Genomic DNA, 19,430 nt, shown 5'->3' on the forward strand with positions numbered 1-19,430 from the left:
TAAATGCCTTGCTCTGGAATTGGCTCCTATTGAATGAGCTAATTAGTATTAATTTGTATTACTGTAGCGCGTAGGAGCTCTAGTCCTTGCCCAGGACCCCTTTGTGCTAGGCGCTGTACAAACACAGAACAGAAAGACAGCCCCTGCCCCAAAGAGCTTACAATTAGAGCCCTGCACAGGTACAAAATTAGATCTGTGGGTGCAAATATAAAATGGATATCTGCAGAGTTGCAAGGCTCTAGCGACAATGAGCAGAGCCATGCCCAGCAACCGGGCCAGGAACCACAGCGGCGAAAGCAGCAGCATGTTGGGCCACAGCTCACAGGAGCCAGCGCCCAGCCCAGGCAGCTCCTCCGGCATGGCAGTACCGTTCCCAGCCCTGCCCACTGGGATGGGCACCAGGCTCGCCAGAGGCTGTCCCGGGTCACGCTAGAGTGTGGAAGCGGCTGTCACACTCCCAGACAGTAGTCCCTTCTATGCAGTGGTGTGCGTCTCCTGTCTGGTCTGAGTACCTGTGTGCTGAAACCTGCCCAACCCTGCTTGGCTGAGGCTGGGGGTCAGGGGTGAAATGGATTGGCAAAGGATGCACAACGATCCGTTTACACTGACACTGTGAGTGATGGACCAAGGAGGCTGTTTGGAATCTGGATGAGGTTTAGGCTAGTTTGGTTTTCGGGCTGAATTGAGGATGGGGTCAGAATCTGACACCCCAAAAAACTCCCATCTCGTGGGAAAATTAGCTCTTTCAGGTTCTGGCTCCATTTGAAGTCTTCTCAATGCGTAGTGACCTCTTGCTGCATGCATGAAATGTGACTTAGAGAAATCAAACAGCTTGTTATCCCGCCCCCCTCACTGAAGTCTCAATGAACCTTTCTGTGCACTTTCTGTGCGGGTCATTCTTGCATTACTCCAGCAGGTACCCCCTTTATTCGGGGGCCCAAACACTGTGGTGTAATTAAGATCCCCCACACTGGGATGTGTGTGGCTCCTTAAGGGCAATGACTGTTATGTCAGGGAATTTCACGGGGCTTGCCGTCCAGAAATGTATGAAGACGCTAATCCTTCCCAGTCCAAAGTGAGTTCAAGGAAACAGGTGTCCAGAAGGGACAGATGGCTCACGCAGCAACTCAGGGCATCTATGCTGGCAATTTGGCCACATTCAGCAGGTGTGAAAGCCAACAACAGGCCTAGATGCAGCTGCTTGAAAACTGAATCCAGTTCATATCTGGGCCCCATGTTTGCCTGGCATGCCCTCTATGTGACCGTAACTGTTAACGCTCTCTTGCTTCGGGGGCAAGCGAGAAGTGGAACAAAGGTTGCGGCATGGAAACTTGTTGGCTTTGTGCCATCGGCAGCAAAGAACTATTTAAATCCCTGTTTAGGTCAGCGTGGCGGCTCTGGCTGGTGCCTCCGTAGAGAGTGGTGGGTAGTTTTTCTACAGCTGCTGGGAAGGTTGAAATACAGTATAAAGGGTGTCTTAGCTACATTTCTGTACGCACAGGCAACTGAGTGTAGCTGAGGCTTAGCGCTAGACCAGAGATTCTCAGGCACAGATCCATTATCCATGTCTGCAACAGCTGCTCACCCAGCCAAGAGGTCTGTGTACTTAAGGAAAGCTTGCGGCGACTCCTATTCTTTTGGCTTGAAATGTCTTTGCAGCAGCTGGTTGACTTGCACACCCATGGCCTGAAGGACTTTCCTTTGTGCTTCTCCGTCCAGCTCAGCCTGGCTGACCTCTGCAGGACATGTTGCTAGGAATGAGTTTCCCCAAGGATCTTTACTGTGCTTCAGGGATTGATAATTCTCTGGTAGGCACCTCCCAGCTGCCAGAAATAAAACAAGCCCTGTTTTGATGAGGTGATGCTGCATAGCGCTGTAACCTTGCTCAAGTAGCCTGGTACTGACTCAGCAGATAGTCCTGGGCCCTCAACCATGGCAATCTGCCTGCAATTTATTTAACTCACTGCACACTTAGCTTTTCCCCCTCAGAGCTCCACAAACAACCTGCCTTGTTCAGGCCTCACTAGATTCTCCTTTCCCTTTAACTTGTGCAAATCATCTTCCATAATCTAGACTTGCACCAATGTAGGGAGGACTTTATTGCATTTATGCCATCTGTTGTTCAAATAGCCTGCAAATTTGAGATGCTTGAACACTGAATACCAAGGTGCCACAGAAAAGAGGTTAACGTAGTCCCAGCTACAAGGTGCCTGTTCAGAGATTTGATGGTTGTCTGTGGTAGTAACACAAACAGAGTGCCAGAAATGTGACAGAACACATTACATCTTTGGCCTTTTGAACCCACACTTATGTAGGTCTTCTCGGGGAGAACTGGGAAGCCTTGGAACGGTTGCATGTTCTTCAATCAGAAGACCAGAGAGGATGGCTTGAAGTCAGAACCAAGTGCCCCAGTGCTGGTGTTGAAGTCAACACCAGTGATTTAAGAATTTATTGTAGACATTGAGCAAAGTGATTGATCATGCCCTCAACATCCTTTTAGAAATGGCATAAAGGCTTGTTCTTGCTCAAACTGAACGTAAAATTCCATGGTTCCAACTGCATATGCCGGTTTTCCGTCTGAAGTCAATATCTGCCTAAATACTAACACTCTTCACAATCGGGATTAGTAATGGAGGTGTCCACGCTAAGCGTGGGGGCTCAGATACTTGTATTTACTGAGTGATACTAGCAGAATTGAGACGTGGCGTGAACTTATTTTCTGGGCAACACTTAAATCTCCTTTAATTCTGTATCCACAAGCAATTGTAGACACAGGACTGAGGATGGAAATGACCTTGGATGCCTACCCAATTGTGCTTCCAGGGCTAGGAGCTAGACATGTAGGGACACAAGCATTCAAACTCGAGTACAACGTAGCCTAGAACAGTGCTTCTCAAAGTGGTGGTCCACGGACCGGTGCCAGTCCGCGAGCCATCGGCTGCCAGTCCGCGGCGAGTTTCCTCATAAGAGCGTCGAATAGGATAATAATATGGCACCGGTCCCTGGCACATTGGAAAAAAAAATTGCCGGTCCCCCACATCAGATAGCTTGAGAAGCACTGGCCTAGAAGACAGAGCACTGGACTGAGATTCGGGAGACCTGGGGTTTATTCCTGGCTCTGATGCTGGGCAGGTTACTTCACCTCTCTGTGCTTCAGCTTCCCCATCTGAAAAACGAGGCCAATGATACTGACTCCCTTTGTAAAGTGCTTTGAGATCCATGAAAGAAAAGTGCTCTAAGAGCTGGCTATTATAATAAATGTTGCATTTTGATTCATCATAAAGTCACACATGTATGTAGACAATGACCAGAAAGGGGCCTGGCTCTTTCTCAATGGTGCTGAGCAACGGGTCAGTGTTTTCTGAGTGTATTCAGCAATTCCGTACGTGGGCGCCTAATTTGAGGAACTCAAGTTGAAAAACGTTGGTACTGAATTTTAGCATTGGATCCAGCAGATGCGAAAGAAGAGGTCAGGTTGAAAACTTAGCTCCTTGTGTAAACAGAAGCTTTGAAAAGGAAAATCAAATATTATGCCCAATTCCTTTGTTGTATTTACAGGTAAATGTGTCTGGGTCGAATTGTAAGAGGAGTTAAAACTATACAGGACATAATCTGCAGGTTTGCACATCGCTCTAGCACTGTGAAAATAAAATGCTGTTAAATGTAACATTGTCCCATAGGAGCGGATAGTATGTGGGTTGCCAGTGTTTATTTGTTTAGTTACATACAGCAGCCTACAGTTGTGATAACTCAAATACTTGCACCCTCTGCTGGTTAAACCATGTCACCTTTAGGAAAGAATGGCTTTTCGTTACCAGTCAAGATAGATTTTTTCCACATTATGTACGGAATGCAGTTTAACAGGGATTTTGTTTGGCTTTTTGTCTTTTTAAATAACAAGCTTGATCTTGGCTACTGTTCTGGAATAAATGTAAATACCAATTCAGCAATGCTTTGTGTTTTTAATTTGTGCAACACTTTAATCTATCTAAAGCTTATGCATTTGTTGTTATTTTAGATCAGACATCTCTTATGCTTTGTAGACCTATCCTGCAGTGATTAGTAAATAAGAAATGTCCTGCAGTGGAAGGGAAGTAAGAAAAAACAATTGTCCGCATGGGGGGGGCGTGTAGCGGGGTGGTTACCCCGCTCCTGCCCTGAAGGGCTTAAAACAGCCCTGGGGGAAGGTTGTGGCTGGGAGCTGCTAAGCTGGGCTGATTGGGAAGCAGCTGCAGCTGGGCCACACCCCAGTCAGGCCTCAGCTGGCCCTATATAAAAAGGCTGTGAGTCAGAGGCCAAGTAGTCTCTCTCTGTCTTCAGAGAGAGAAGGGCCTGGCTGCAGTGAGCTAGAGACAGAGTACCTGAGTGGAACAGGGCTGGGGACAGGCTGAGGAGCTGGGGAGCTCCAGCCTGGATAGCCCCAGGCTGCGGCCTAGTAGGAGGCCAAGGGGTACCGGGGGTTGCAGAGCGCAGCCCAGGGGTAGGCCAAGGCAGCAGGTCCAAACCCAACCTTGACTGTGATGAGTGGCCTATACTGCAGTCTGCCCCAGGGAGCGGGGGCTAGTTGGTGACTGGCAGTGGTCTTATTCTGAGGTGAGGTAGGGATAGTGGGTGGGGGTTCCCTGGGGAGGGGAGACCCTAGTACTGAGGAGTGTACTACCAGGGGGCAGCACCCCAGATAAAAGGGCACCGGGGTCTGGGGGGACACGGAGGACAGGTGGACCACCGGCCTGCAGGGGGCGCTCCAATGCTGAAATGAGCTAATTCCCGGAGATGACCAGCAGGAGGCGCCGCAGGGGTGAGTCAGCCCCTCTATAGGGGGCTTTCTTGCTGGCTACCCAGGAAAGTTCAGGTAGTTAACATATTAGAAAAGGGCGAGGCAGAAGATGTAATATCTGTTGCTAACCTAACTCTCCTTATAGCCATGCAAGTGTGGTGACTGGCACTTAAATCTTATACATGTCCAGAAGTATCATGAAATGTCTGTTTCTTTCAGCTATTTATCACTAACATATTTTTACAGAGGATTAAGTTCTGTATGTGCTGATGGAGTATTTTTATAAGGGGAGTATAAGAGTGATGCGAGGTGTGCCTTCAAAATGTTCAAGTGAACAAAACCCCAAAAATAGACATGTGCAACTTTGCCCCATTGTAACTAAGGAATCTGGCAAAGAGGCCCAGAGTTGTTATAATAACTATATTCATCAGAAACATTAATTTAACATTCTACATTAACATTTAGAAGCATTAATTTAAGCCATGATATATATCCCTCTGAGGTAGATTGGTATTAGTCTCATTGTACAGTTGAGGAAACTGAGTCACAGAAACATTAGTGTTTTATTCAAGGGGAGAGTTGGTGGCAGAGCCAGAAACGAAATCTTGACTGTCATCCCCCTGCTCTCATCACTAGACCATGCTCCCATCCAACTGGAATAAGTAGATCAAAATAGTGTAAAAAATTCAATGGGATTCTTCTTCATTTAGTTACAGGATGTCTGAGTGTGGAGACATTACATTTAAAATTCCATAAAAGGCGGAGGGCGGGGGCGGGGGGAAATATTCCTAGACAGTGTCTGTTAGCTGATCTGACATGTGTGAAATGAGCTTGTTACATGCAGAATGGCAGGGCACCGTGGGGGGTGTCAACAGGATTTAGCTAGCTGTGTCTCTTGTCATTCTGTCCTCTTCTTCACTGGAATTTTGCAAGTACTCTTGCTAGGGCAAATTCTGACAGGGAGAAATGTGTAGGTGGCTGCTGGAAAACCTAGACCTAGCGGGGGGAGCATAGGCTCCAAAAAAATTGCAGAGAGGCTACTGAAGAGGAGCAGGAATAGCCGGTGTGGTTTTCCTATGTACTTCCCCGGAGCAAGCAAAGCCACCGATGTGCACCCCCTTGTGGAGATTATTCATTCCCCTGCCATGACCAATCTGTGCAATCGGGTAGCTGCCATTCAGAATACAAGTTCACAATGCTACTCTAAGGTTCCGGGAGCTGTGGAATTCTGCCTGTCTGGAGATTGGCGGGCGGGATTTCTGTAGTGAACAAGAACTTGGTCTTGGGAGAAGTCTATTTTGCTCAGTTGGCAAAGGCAGGTGAAGGGAATGTTGTGCTTGACTTGTGACCACTTCCATTTATTTTCCAGAGAGCAGATAATACATGAGATTCAGTTGCGTTAGTGATGTCATGATACTGTGTCACATACATGCGACTCCAAAAAAGTCCACAGAATGCAATAGACAGCAACTAAGTAATTAAAAACAAATGCCCATCTATATTCATGTAGCTGATTCAATGCATGTTTACTTCCATTGACAGTTTAAAGATTAGATATATTTTGCTGCATTTGGCATAACAGAGCTCACTACTAATCTCATTTGTCTTTCTCTATTTAAATGTTCTAAGTGATATTAATCAGAGCTATGGTTTTGCTTTGTTTTGTTTTTTCAAAGTGACAATTCCAACTTTTGTGGCATTATTCTGGGTGATTTTTAGCCCTGAAATTCTAGTTTGTCCCTACTAACATGGCAAAATAGCTGTCCTCACTTCAAAGCCATGTGAGAACGACTTTAATTTTTTTTTATTTTCTTTATTTTTGGCTGCAAAGCCATCTTTGCTTGAAAATGAAAACTTTTTCTGCTGCAGAATGGGTTAGTTTTTTTAACTGAGTGATCGTATTCTCGAGGAGAAATTCACAACATTTGGCAAACTTTTTGAGAAAACAGAACAATCTCTTGCATTTTTAACTAGTCTTTGCTTTTGAATATTCACCAGTTCCGTTGTGCCTGGTCTGCAAACCTCCCAATAATCAGCCGCCGCAGGAATCCTTACAAGACTAGAATTGACATTCACGTGGACAATGAAATGTTTGCAGCGTACAATTAACTTTTCATTTGTTTGGCTTTCTGCAAGTTGCTACTTCTGCCTGAGTCACCTTCTAATTGGGTCAGGCAGACTGACCCAGATGGATGAGCCTGCAGGTGCTTTGAATTTTCTTGGCCTTGGTTGACTTCATCCAAGTATGATTCAGATCATGTGATCGACACAGAATCATGATCCTCAGCTCTTAGAGGCTAAATGTAGAACATGCAAATATGTAATAAAGCCGCCGCCCCCCTTCCCAGGGTAAAAACAGTGGTGGAGAAGCTTGCAATAATTTTGGTGTTAGGTATTTTTAAAGGAACTAATGCTGCCTGTAGCCTCAGATCCATAAATCCGCATTTCTCATGTCAGTTATTTACATCACGGAAATTATGCAACAAACCCCAGGTCGTGGGGAAGGTTTGGGGAAAGGTCTAAAATACAGGCTACCTTTGAGCTGAAAAAATCAAGACTGTTGCAGAGCTGTGACCTTGTCTGGTGTCCAATGGTGGCTAATTCCTGATGCTTTGGAGGAAAGGCGCCAAAAAACCCCTTATGGTGCAACAGACCACGGGGGAGGGAATATCTCCCTGTCCCCATTTGTTGAGCAGCTTGTGCCCTGAATATTCCCTGTTCATCCCCAAAAGGAGCAGAGGCCCCCCTAGACTTGCTTCTCTGCCCCACCCTCACTTATTGTCTACATAAAGTGCTGGGGAGACGCTTCTGGGAAGAGAAGTGTTGTGAAGAGCTCTTTGTATTAACAGCTCCCATCAAAGGCACCCTGCCTTCAAATCTGTTCCCAGTCTTGGGCTCCACACTGCACCCGCAGACCGCAGCAGCAAAACACTCCCTGCCATTTGCAGCTGGCCAGCAGAGATGTGGCTGCTTCGCTCCAGGCATCTGCAGCATCTGTGCTGGGCTGCTGTCGTTCTCTGCCTAGGCACAACACCCAGAGCCCTGAGGAAGCTCCAGCTTACTCAGAATGCAGCCGCCTGATGGCTGAGCGACACACGTCCTTGGAAATGCACCGTTCTGCTACACAGCTCTCCCTTCAGTAGGGAGCCAATGCAATGCGAAGTCGAGGTGACTGCCCTGATCTTCAGAACTCTGCATGGAATTAATCCTGGCGACATGATCTCTGCAACCAAATCATCCCACAGCAGCTGGGGCGACTAACTACGAACCAACAGGAGAAGCCTGTGACTCCTGGAGACAAGACTTTCGCCAGGGCTGCAGCAAGAACATGGACCGAATATTCTCTGTTGAAAATGCTGTTGCCTGCTAGGCCCCATTGTTCTTGCTATTATCCAGCCTTCTGGTATCTAGTTTGGCACTTTAATTAGACCAAATTAGATTCACTTGGCCATGTAAGCTGTATGTGCCTATCAGCCACATGGTTGCAGTGGGTGGCTCCTTTATAAATACCTAGATAGGGACCCTCAAAAGATGCCCCAAGCAGTCACCTTGTGTATAATCAAAGCTCATGTTGCCCGACTCTACACTCGAAGGAAGCTTGTTTCACTCCATGTGAGTGCAGCAGCCATTGCGAAGCAGGGAAGGAAACTGATTACTCAGCAGAACCACCCTTCTGGTCGTAACTGCCAAATGCAGAGCCATTCATTTCCCTGCCCATTAAGTGGCAGCTGGCCTGTTCACATTGCCTGATGCCTCCTGTATCCTGTATAGTGATGAACCGCGCTCTCAATGGACTATCCACAAACTGACCACTCCTGGGCCGCGCGTAGAGGGAGCATTAACATCTGCTAAAAGGATTGTGCCTGAGAATGCAAATCCATCTGTAAGAGGAGGGGACGTCCGCCTGACTGAGTAGGGGATGCAGCCAGTTAGTATGAGGGGTTAATCACGCACCTTTTAAACTGGTGCAACTCTCTGATGCAGACAAGGCCTTCTTCAATAAGACGGTATAAAAATCTATTTACTCTTTTAACCCAGCCACTGAGGAGGATGTATGTACTGAAGCATTTTCATCATCCCTCCCCCCCATTGCCGAGTCGTAACTTTACTAACAAATAAAAATGGTAAGTAGAAATTATCAACAATTAATGGGAAAATGTACACTTGGGGAAGAAAGGAATTTGGAGTCATTCTCTCCAGGGTGGGTTTTTTAATTCCTATTCTTATTTTTGCCTGGCTTCTCTTCTTGGTTTGTGCAGAAGCTTTCAATGCATTGGAACTAATGCTGGACAAATTCCACGGTAGTGGGAGTTGCCTGAGTTTTAGAAAGAGGTGGAAAAGTGGTTCATCACTGTTACTGACTCTGTACAGAAAGCAAATAGGAATTGGGAATATGAGCAACTTGTTTTATTTACAGGCATGTTGGTGGAAAGCAAAATTCTCATGAATATTCATGATTTTTTTTTTTTTAATACCAGAAATGACTTATTCAAGCCCTGTTCCTAAAAAAAATCGTTGCCCAGTTGGGGAAGCAACGTGTGGCTAACACAAAACACAACTTGCTGATGGATCTGAGGCTGGGTGAATAAATGCAGCCCCTCTTTGCAAACACTAGAGGGCATGAGGAAAAGGAGAAAAGTGAAAAGGCAAAGTCATAGCTGTCAACTTGCAGCGTGACTTCAATAAAGCATGTTGTGGCAATCTTCCTGACGGCTTGCTTCCTGCAGTCAAAACAACAAATTCCCATATTTACATGGGAGGGAGGAGCCTTCGTTAAAAGACATCGTGAAACTTTGAAGCTTCCTTTTTAGTCACAGGATCTGAAGCTCTGACAAACTCCCTTCAAATGAGTCCAACACTGATAATGTCAAAATAGGATTTCCAGTGCAGACTACCAACTGAAACTTGCATGTAAGCCCCCAACACTTCCAACAAACCTTTGAAGCCTCAGACTGCTTAAGAGTGAAGCTTCAAAGAAAAAGTGCTTTGTGATGGGCCTAGTGCCTCTGTCTGAGTACGCTCGCCTTCCTTTTTCTGCTGTACATTTATACCAGAAAGCTCTATGCAGGTGACAGTTGCCTGTACAGTAGCCGCATATTCAAGCTACTGACTGTAGAAAAAAATATGTGAACTGTACAAACTTGGGCTATTAGCTAACGATATGATTATTAGAGCAGCATTTTAAAATGTAAAGGGGTTGAAAATGGGTGAGATTTGACGATGCCTATTAAAGTTGTTGGTGAACTGGAACTCCTCAAAAGGGCCTGTCTTAAGAAGGCATGTGCAGCTTTCACTGGGCATATTTACGCAGAGACTGTCCATTGAAACTGTACGTGTAGTATTGGAATAATTACAAAACTCTATTTTGCCCTTGTCAGTGTTCCAAAGGCACTGCAATTACTAACCATTTCCAAAGCAAAGATTCCTTCTCATTCGTCAAGAGGCAAAATGACTGACTTACGCAAACTGAAAAATTAATTGTCCTCTTCCCCCCTCCTCCCCCCCCCCCAAGACATAATAAAATGAATTCCTTCGCTCCAAAATGATGCTGTTTAATTGCTCTGGTTCCCAGGCAAAAAAATGTGTTTGAATGCTTAACGCTGCTGAAGAATTACTCCTTCAAGTCCCTGTGACGACAAATGTAAAAGCGTACAGGAGCCTACAGGCAAAATCTTACTCAATAGAGTGCTCCCTGTGTTCTTGTGCTTCCACACTTAAAGGGAAATGATATTTGGGTCACCGAGCTTTAAGTAGCCCAGGGGTTATAGATACAGCTTCCTCGTATGATTAGAATTCCACTAGGGCTTAAACCACTGATGCTGACAAGGTTTCCCTTAGAATGACGAGTGGGAAATTACAGCAAAGGAAATTGCTGATTTGTATTTATCAGCATTAACCAAACAAGCTTCATGTATCCGTTATTTTCAATCGTTGCAGAGCACAGGTTCTGAGTGTGTCAGCCGCTCCTCTTTCACCAGCACTGTGACTGAGAGCAAAAGTGTTGCTAAATCAGATTCTGCCTTTGTTAATATTTCACACATACACAACGGCTGTCAAAATGTCTCTGGGAGGGGGCGTATTTTGATGGAGAAGGCAAATGGGCTGCACCAGTTTCAGGGGATAACAATCAGATCCTATGTTCTGGCTTTGTGAAATACCAGCATTATTTTGTTTTAATAAAAAAAAATTAAATTCTTGCACTGTAATGGTCTAGTAACCGAACTGTGTTTTTTGTCCTCCAGAAAGCCTAATGAATTTTGATAAAGAACACCAAGTCTGCTTTGCAAAGACAATTATCCAGCTAGTTGCTCAAAATTAGCGATTGCTTATTAAAGTACACAGTTACAAGATCTGTCCTCTTGGAGTTTAAGAGCAGCTGCTTACATTTGTATTTCTTGTAAGCTTTGAAAGAGTGATCTTCAGGCAGTGTGCTGGTAATGTCATGCTAATGCAAATATGAAAACAGGAAGAAAGTTAGATTATCCAACGTGGGGTTGGTAAGTGATGTCTGTTACAGCACTTTATAAATAATAACCCATAAAATTGTGCTTTGCCTTCCAGTAGCTCACAGCGAGATGATAGGCAGGCAAAAAGGAAGGTCTGCAGTGATCCTACTGTATGTTACTAGCATGCATTACACTGCTCCATGCCCACTAATGATGTTGATTTTTCTGTATCTTGCAAATCTATTGCTCTGCACTCACAAGCACACAGAGTCCTTTACTGTGCGCTCAGACCCCAGCCCGGCTGCCAAGAGAGCTCATCAAATAAAATATGTTTTTGTGGAAAATGTCAAGGAAGGGGGGAAATCTTTTTTTTTTTTTTTTTAAATTTTTCATGGAGAATTTATTCCCCACCTCCCCCAGTGGAAATTCAAAAAATCCAAATATATTTCAGTTTGGAAATGCTGCTGTGGTGCCTCATGGGAATTATAGTTCAGGTGCCTCATGCTGCCGTGCTCCTCCATAGGCTGCCATCCCTGGTTGGACTACATCTCCTACCATGCATCAGTCTCCTGAGGTCTGAGTCATTGTGGACACAGGCCACAGCAAGTTCCTTGTTCTTTAGCAGCGTGGTGTCTCTTTCTCTCTCTCGTGTTAGGCTGACTCGAGGGAAGTAACTCCAGGTTGAATCACTCAAATGAACTCTACAGTGTGGACACACCAGAAATGAGAGAGGAAAGGGAAAAAACACATTCATAAGGGAGGTTCCTTATCACAGAATAAAAAGAGGCCATTTCTTCATTTTACAACATTTCAGTGACTTAAAGGGACAAAACCAGTGGATCACACCTACCAGCAGAGGGGCTTCCTTGGATGCACCCCTCACAGTTCCCCCAGTAGGGCTTTGCCAAAGGTGTGGCCAAGAGCAGTGCTGCTCTCGGTCTGTTCTCAGCTGATGCAACGGAACCTGGGGCTGTTTCATTCAGGCACAAATTGGAACAACAGGTTGCTGGTCCTAGAATATAGGAGGCACAAAGTCACCTTCCTGCAGCCTCCTCTGTCCCCCTGTTCCGGCACTGAGCCTGGTTTGTCTGGAATGGCCTACTGGGGCCATCGAGCATTGCACAGAAAGAAAGGAAATGGATTGTGTATCCTCAATGTTTGTCTTAAGATCACTGTCTTTGACAACAGAAAGGCAAAGATCTGGGGGGAAGATTCACCAAGCTGCAATGACTTCATCTCCATTCTTCATCTTAAATCTTTGTCGCCTTTATATTCTCTATGATGGCAAAAAAAATAAATATCTGAGCTGGGTTCTCACACCATTGTATCAGTGGAGTCTCTCCTGACACGACTCAGTTTACAGTTTGGAAAAGAGAAGACTAAGGGGGGACATGATAGAGGTATATAAAATCATGAGTGATGTTGAGAAAGTGGATAAGGAAAAGTTATTTACTTATTCCCATAATACAAGAACTAGGGGTCACCAAATGAAATTAATAGGCAGCAGGTTTAAAACAAATAAAAGGAAGTTCTTCTTCACGCAGCGCACAGTCAACTTGTGGAACTCCTTACCTGAGGAGGTTGTGAAGGCTAGGACTATAACAATGTTTAAAAGGGGACTGGATAATTCATGGTGGCTAAGTCCATAAATGGCTATTAGCCAGGATGGGTAAGAATGGTGTCCCTAGCCTCTGTTCGTCAGAGGATGGAGATGGATGGCAGGAGAGAGATCACTTGATCATTGCCTGTTAGGTTCACTCCCTCTGGGGCACCTGGCATTGGCCACTGTCGGTAGACAGATACTGGGCTAGATGGACCTTTGGTCTGACCCAGTACGGCCTTTCTTATGTTTCTTATGTTTCTTACACTGGGAAGAGAATCAGGACCTTCACTTTTACTCTAACTGGGAAAACTGGTGGGGAAGGGGGTGCAATCAAGCAGTTCACTTTTTCTGGTACACCTAGAAGGCACCAGCAGTTGCCAACGTGTTTAGTGCCTTTATAACCCAGGAAGAGAGAGAGCAGTAATTTAGGAAAGCAAACAGGTGGCTTGGCTGCTGTCCACCATCAGCACTTTTCAAACACTCCCAGCGCCCGTCTGGAGGCCTGACAATGCCATGGGGAAAATGTCCAAAGGTTTACTTGGTTTTGGTCCTAAAAAGCTGAACAGATTTCTAATAGCACTAATGAACTCAGATCGCAGTTCCCTGGGAATTAACCATCCTTAATTCTCCCAGTCATTGGTTAATCCCTAGGAAATATCCAGTACATTGATCATTATTGCTTAATTAAAGTGGAATTACTTGACAGTCAGAATGGTAAGTACAGGTATGGGCTTAAGAAAGCACATTAGCTTAATGGATAGTGGGAGTCCATGAAATGGCTGAGTTTCTACCATTAGATCTGCTCTGGTAGTTCAGAGGCAGCAGCATAAAATTAAGACCTTTGGAGTAATCCAAGTGACCCACAATCAGAAACATCTAATTGGAATCTACCCTAAAGGAACAGGAGTTTAGCCCTATATCTTTCAACAGTTCCATCCTCTCTTTTTTTTTTTTTTTTTTAAATCCTCACCTGCCACAATGGAAATTGGGCCTAATGTAGGTTAAATTCACTTTGGCTGCTATCAGTCACTGGAGTAAAAATGAAGCGTGTGCCATATGGTCAGGGAATTTGCCTCACATGCCCTAATTAATAAGAGGCTCATAAGTCAGAAATCAATGTAGCATTAAGTGCTCATCGTAGGCAAGCTAAAAAGGGGTATAATCCTGTGGCTGTTATGTTCATGGAAATGAATGAATGTTTATAAAGGATTTCATTAAAGGGCAAAGGGAAACTGCTGAAAATGTCCCTATTATTGCGACAGTGATGTATCTGAATGTGTCCATTTGTTCCTGTATTGAAAGTAATGAGCAAATGCAGAATTTTTTTCTCTTTACCTTGGTAACTGAAAATGACACAGATAATAAACGCTCCTGTGTTGCAAGAATAGCTTAACTCTGGCCTTATATGTAGGCTTGGCAGAATTGAATTTTTATAGTTTTTATAATCCATGTTTCTTTTTAAGCATTTTCTGTTTTTATCGGATTTTTTTTTTTTAATTTTGACAGTTGTGGGAAATTGGGGGGAGTATAAACAATAATTATTTAATGACACACGTTGAGATTCAAAAAGTTAAAGCTTTTGTAACCATTAAAACACAAGTTGTCAATATCAATTGACAAAATATACAAAGTAAATATCCTTAAATCAAGCTCTAACAAATTCTCAAGCAGTGTTTTTCTTACTTGGCCTCGCTTCACATTTCAATTCTCATCGATGGAAATAATTTTTCTTTGGCTTATGTGTGTGCAGTGAAATTGAGGTTTACCAACATTTACAGATAAAAATCGAATGCTGCCGAGCCTGCTGATGTGTTGTGTTGGAATGATCGGTTCATTGAAACCGTATTGTTGAATTCAGTTAAAACCTTCATTGAATTAAACAAACAGAACACGAAGTGTTAAAACGTCCTTTGGAAACAAGAAAGCAGACACTGGAAATAAGCTGATTGCAGTGCACTAATCACTCTGGTTTTTAATTTGACCGTTTCTGCTGTCCTAATTTCTGTTTTGAAGAGAGGTTTGTTCACATGATGCAGGTTACTACCATCTCCTACTGCATTCTAAAAAAATCAAATCAAATCTGAAATAACGTTGAACATCAGGCATTGGTGTACTGGCCCCTATTTCCTTTACCCAGCTGGAAATTATCGCTGTGAGGTATGGACATTATATACTAGCTTCTTTTTCTTATCTTCCCCTATGTTCTTGTCTGTCTTTCTACATCTGCAGAGTTATTATTGGAGCTGGCTGAAAATCGCTTTTTTTTTTCCAAAATGCTTTTCCAACAAAAAATGGCTTTTGGATTAAATGGAAACTTTTGCAAGCATTTCTGTTTTCTGTTGAATTTTTCAGGTTTTTGTCCAGTCACGTGCGTAAGTGCTGCATCTGAGTGCTCAAACATCTTCCTGATACATCACCAGTAAATGACTGGATGTCTTGTGCTTCTTTTCCAGATGACTTTTTGTGTAGTAAATTGGCCAAATTTGCGGATATTTCAGTGCCCTTGCATTTTGCATTCCAGTTCAACGCAATATTTTCTATCAGAAATGTCCATCCTTTCCTTTAGGTGCTCTGAATAATGACTAATAGCAATCATTGGTATTGCTGGTGCATGTGTTAAATCTTTGGGTATAGAATCTTCGTACAGTGGTTGGCATCCTGTTACCTGATTGGGGCTCTCTAGGTTCTACTGAAATACACATGATAAAACCTCTAGAAATGCCCATTCATATTCTACCCTAAAGCAAGCTGAAGGGATTGTTCCGTGTATGACAGAATTTCTCTTGGCTGGTGATGGTAGGAAATCAATATACAGTATTAGCTGCTGCTTTTACCGGGGTTTTGTTCCTAGAATAAAGCAGGTTTCAGAGTAGCAGCCGTGTTAGTCTGTATCCGCAAAAAGAACAGGAGTACTTGTGGCACCTTAGGCCTGGTCTACACTTACCCCCCAAGTCGAAGTAAGGTACGCAAATTCAGCTACGTGAATAACGTAGCTGAATTCGACATACCTTACTTCGAATTTACCGCGGTCCACACGCGGCAGGCAGGCTCCCCCGTCGACTTCGCGGTACTCCTCTCGCCGAGCTGGAGTACCGCAGTCGACGGGGATCACTTCCTGGTTCGATTTATCGCGTCCACACCAGACGCGATAAATCGAACTCGGAACTTCGATCCGCAGCCGTCGAACTACCGGGTAAGTGTAGACTAGCCCTTAGAGACTAACAAATTTATTAGAGCATAAGCTTTCGTGGGCTACAACCCACTTCTTCGGATGCGGGTTGTAGCCCACGAAAGCTTATGCTCTAATAAATTTGTTAGTCTCTAAGGTGCCACAAGTACTCCTGTTCTTTTTGTAGAATAAAGCAGACATTCCAGTCTGTCTCTTGGACCCCAGGCTAGACTTGTTATAAGCGGTATCTGTGTTCCTTTCCGTAGCCACAGTGGCTGTGATGTAGTTGAAGCAGTGACACCATCACAGCAAGAGCCAAGAATCCCCGGTAATTAACAGACTAGCTCAGTGGGGACAAATTAATTCAAATAATCTCCCCAGGAGGCAATGTCTGAAGAGCAAACTCCTACGTCTGGCATGTCAGTATCTGACCGTTCACAGTCGTCCACACTCCCAGGGAATCCCGTCAAACCAAAACAAGGCGATCTACATGGTAGCCCTGGCTGAAACACTGTACCATTCTTCCCTCCCCTTGTGTTACAATGGATTACAAAATACTCACCAGTATTTGCGGAACTATTACAGTAGGAGGCTATGAATCTGCTTCACAGATGTTTGCTTTACTGGTAGATTACCGAAACCAAGGACTTACCCATGTGCATTTCTTTGTTCACATTAAATGAAGCCAGGAGCTAAATACTTTAAGGTCAGTGCTGAAAGTGCTATTAAATATTTAGTGTATTTAGCATTCTGACCTATCTTGTTTTCAAGCCTTAAAAAAGCTTGACACCACCTCCTAGTGGACACAAGAAGCCCATAACTAAGATCTGACATTTCAGTGTGGCTTTACAAAAAGGAGAGAACAAAGGAAAGAGAAATGTCTGCAAGTCTTATGCCCTAATTAAGAGACCAAACAAACAATCCCTCGGCTGCTGTACACAGACAGTTTTAGACAGAGCAGCTTGTAGAATAGTTTTATACACTCAGGAAGCGAAGACTGGGGAATTTTCTACAATTCCACTGAGGAGAAGAAACTAACATGAGACTGATGTGCATTAATAGATCTGTGTGCTGTAGTCACCAAGTGAACTGTGCATTTTAAAAATCTTTCAGCTTTCTCTCTGCAAATAGAGGAAAAACACAGGGTTGTGCAAATAACTGACTTTTGGGTTTAGTGGATGGAGCAAGAAGTTGGGTGGGGGGGATCTGTTGGTGTCGAAACAAAAAAAAAATCATTTTTAAAAAAATGTTTCCTTTAATTTTTGATGTTTTTAAACCTTTTTTTTAGAATGGTTTTAAAAAATATAATTGAGTGAGTTTCCAAAATGAAAAGTCAGATTTTCTTTCAAAATGCTGAAATGAACCATTTTGACATTTATGAAACTTTTTATTTGACAGAAAGAATTTGCAAAAATTGACCCGAATTCATTAATTGTTTTGGTCATCCAGAATCTGCATTTTTCCGCAAAAAAATAAACAAAACCCCCTCCAAAATACAGGTTTGCACAAGAAAATTTTGCCCATCTCCAGAAAAAAAGAGATGATTCCTAAAAGTTTTCCTAAAAGAATTTTTGATCCCAGTGGAGAGAAATCACATCTCTAAGGTGCAAAGTGCTTACTACACTTTCAGTGTTCCTATTCTCTAAGCTACTACATGTGGTTGTCTAGAATATTTTTTTTTTTAAAAAAATCATGCCATGCTCAATATGACTTCAGAAGTTTGGGGAGAAGGAAGGACCTCAAGACCCAATTAGCAATTTCGTGATTGTACCCTCATGCTATCGTCAATGTTCCTCACCAGAAATTTCTATTCCCCAAAGAGTTTAGTAACTTCCACAGGGAGTTGAGAACTCAGGCATTAAATGAGTGGATTTTATTTTTATTTGTTATTTTCCACTTACGATGCAACTAGCAGCCTACCTCTAGGAGCATTTACAATTATATAAATAAAAGCATTAGTCCGTCAGCCTTCTCCTAAGTAGTCCAAGCCCATCAGCTAAACAAACCCTGAAGCCTCTTCACACAATTCCATTAGAAAGAGACTATAGCTAAAGCATGTACAAAGTGTTACTCTGCAGGATCGAAGGATGTTGTATAGCTAAAGGGAAAGGCATTTGTTGTATTGGTTTCTTTATTTACGAATAGTTGCTGGGCGTGTCCTAGAATGGAAAGAATAAGAATCTTTTCCTCTGGAAAGCAAAAAGTATAAAATTGTGGCACTGACCTCAGCATGGTCTACCATGAAATATAAGTGGTTCAGGTCATTACAGCAAGCATCTCTTTTTGTATCTCAGATACATATTTGTCCTCATGGTAATGGTGTTTGAATTGACCCTACCCCGTAATGCATTTACTCTTTCAATTTACCCTGGTGATTCACCCCCCACCCAATTAAATTAAACTCCTGCATCAAACAGAAAATGTCAAACTCTTTCCCTACGTCTTTCACTGTAACTGTAATACACCTGCATGTTGTAGGAGAGTTTGAACGCAAAGAAAGCTTTCTTTCTCCTCCAAGCCATCTCTTTGTTTCGAGCTAGTTCTCTGTAGTACCTTTTGATCATTGTAGAGATGCCATGCTGTAAAATTGCTAGGAGTTGTTGGTAATATCCTGAGGAAATCAACATCGTTTAGATTTGTTTTGCACATTTAACCAGGCACGTACAAACCACAGAGAAGTAGAAGAAAATGAAATCTGATCTCTGAAGCAAGCCACAGAAAGAGAGCTGAGTTACTAAAAAGCGTGTCCTCTTTGCTGACGTTTGAGTTATGCAAATGAGCTGTGCATTCTCTCTTAACATGAGTTTATTTCTTAAGATGACTAGAATTGTTGCTGATCCTGTATTTCTCCCTTACAGACCGGTCGGATCGAACCAAACTACCCAAAAGTCTGCGGTCACCAGGGCAACGTGCTTGACATCAAGTGGAATCCTTTTATTGAAAACATCATAGCTTCTTGCTCAGAAGACACCTCGGTGAGTAAAAATGATTTGAGCTGATGTCTCCTTTGACATAAAAACTTCAGCGGGAGCAGAATGTGAACATCCTGCATTCCTCTCAAAGGGTGGTAAAAGCGCTTTGTCAAGCTTCTAGGGTTATCATAGGCTCCATCTGTCCGGAGTGAGTCATACCATGCTCACTTTATTGGCATGTAATTTTTGGCTCCTGTCGTGGGCTTGGGGGAAGGTACCAACAATGAAGCAATAGAGGAATTTGTGCTGCTAGGGATCTAATACTAGAGGGTTGGGACACTGGCTATCTTGCAAAGTGTGTATGTGGGTGAGAGAGAGAGATTTATTTTTAAAGGTTAAATAGTCACATATGCAAAAATTTGAAGTGACTGGATGAGGTGACTAGCAATATGCCCCAACCGTGACTCTTAGCAGGTGTTTTGTTAGTTACGCCATCTTGATTTGGATTTTTCCAAAGGGTTTT

At 43.5% G+C, this 19,430-nt stretch overlaps 1 protein-coding gene across 1 annotated transcript in view; it reads left to right on the top strand.

Moving 5' to 3' along the window:
* CORO2B (coronin 2B) overlaps window positions 1-19,430 on the top strand; it is a 62,892-nt gene that overhangs the window by 15,235 nt on the left and 28,227 nt on the right. Inside the window, exon 3 of the mRNA XM_065411695.1 lies at window positions 18,854-18,970. Within this exon, the coding sequence (XP_065267767.1) occupies window positions 18,854-18,970 (117 nt within the window). The remainder of the gene's footprint in view (window positions 1-18,853; window positions 18,971-19,430) is intronic.

The sequence above is a fragment of the Emys orbicularis genome, chromosome 10, assembly GCF_028017835.1.
Source record: "Emys orbicularis isolate rEmyOrb1 chromosome 10, rEmyOrb1.hap1, whole genome shotgun sequence".
Lineage (NCBI taxonomy): Eukaryota > Metazoa > Chordata > Testudines > Emydidae > Emys > Emys orbicularis.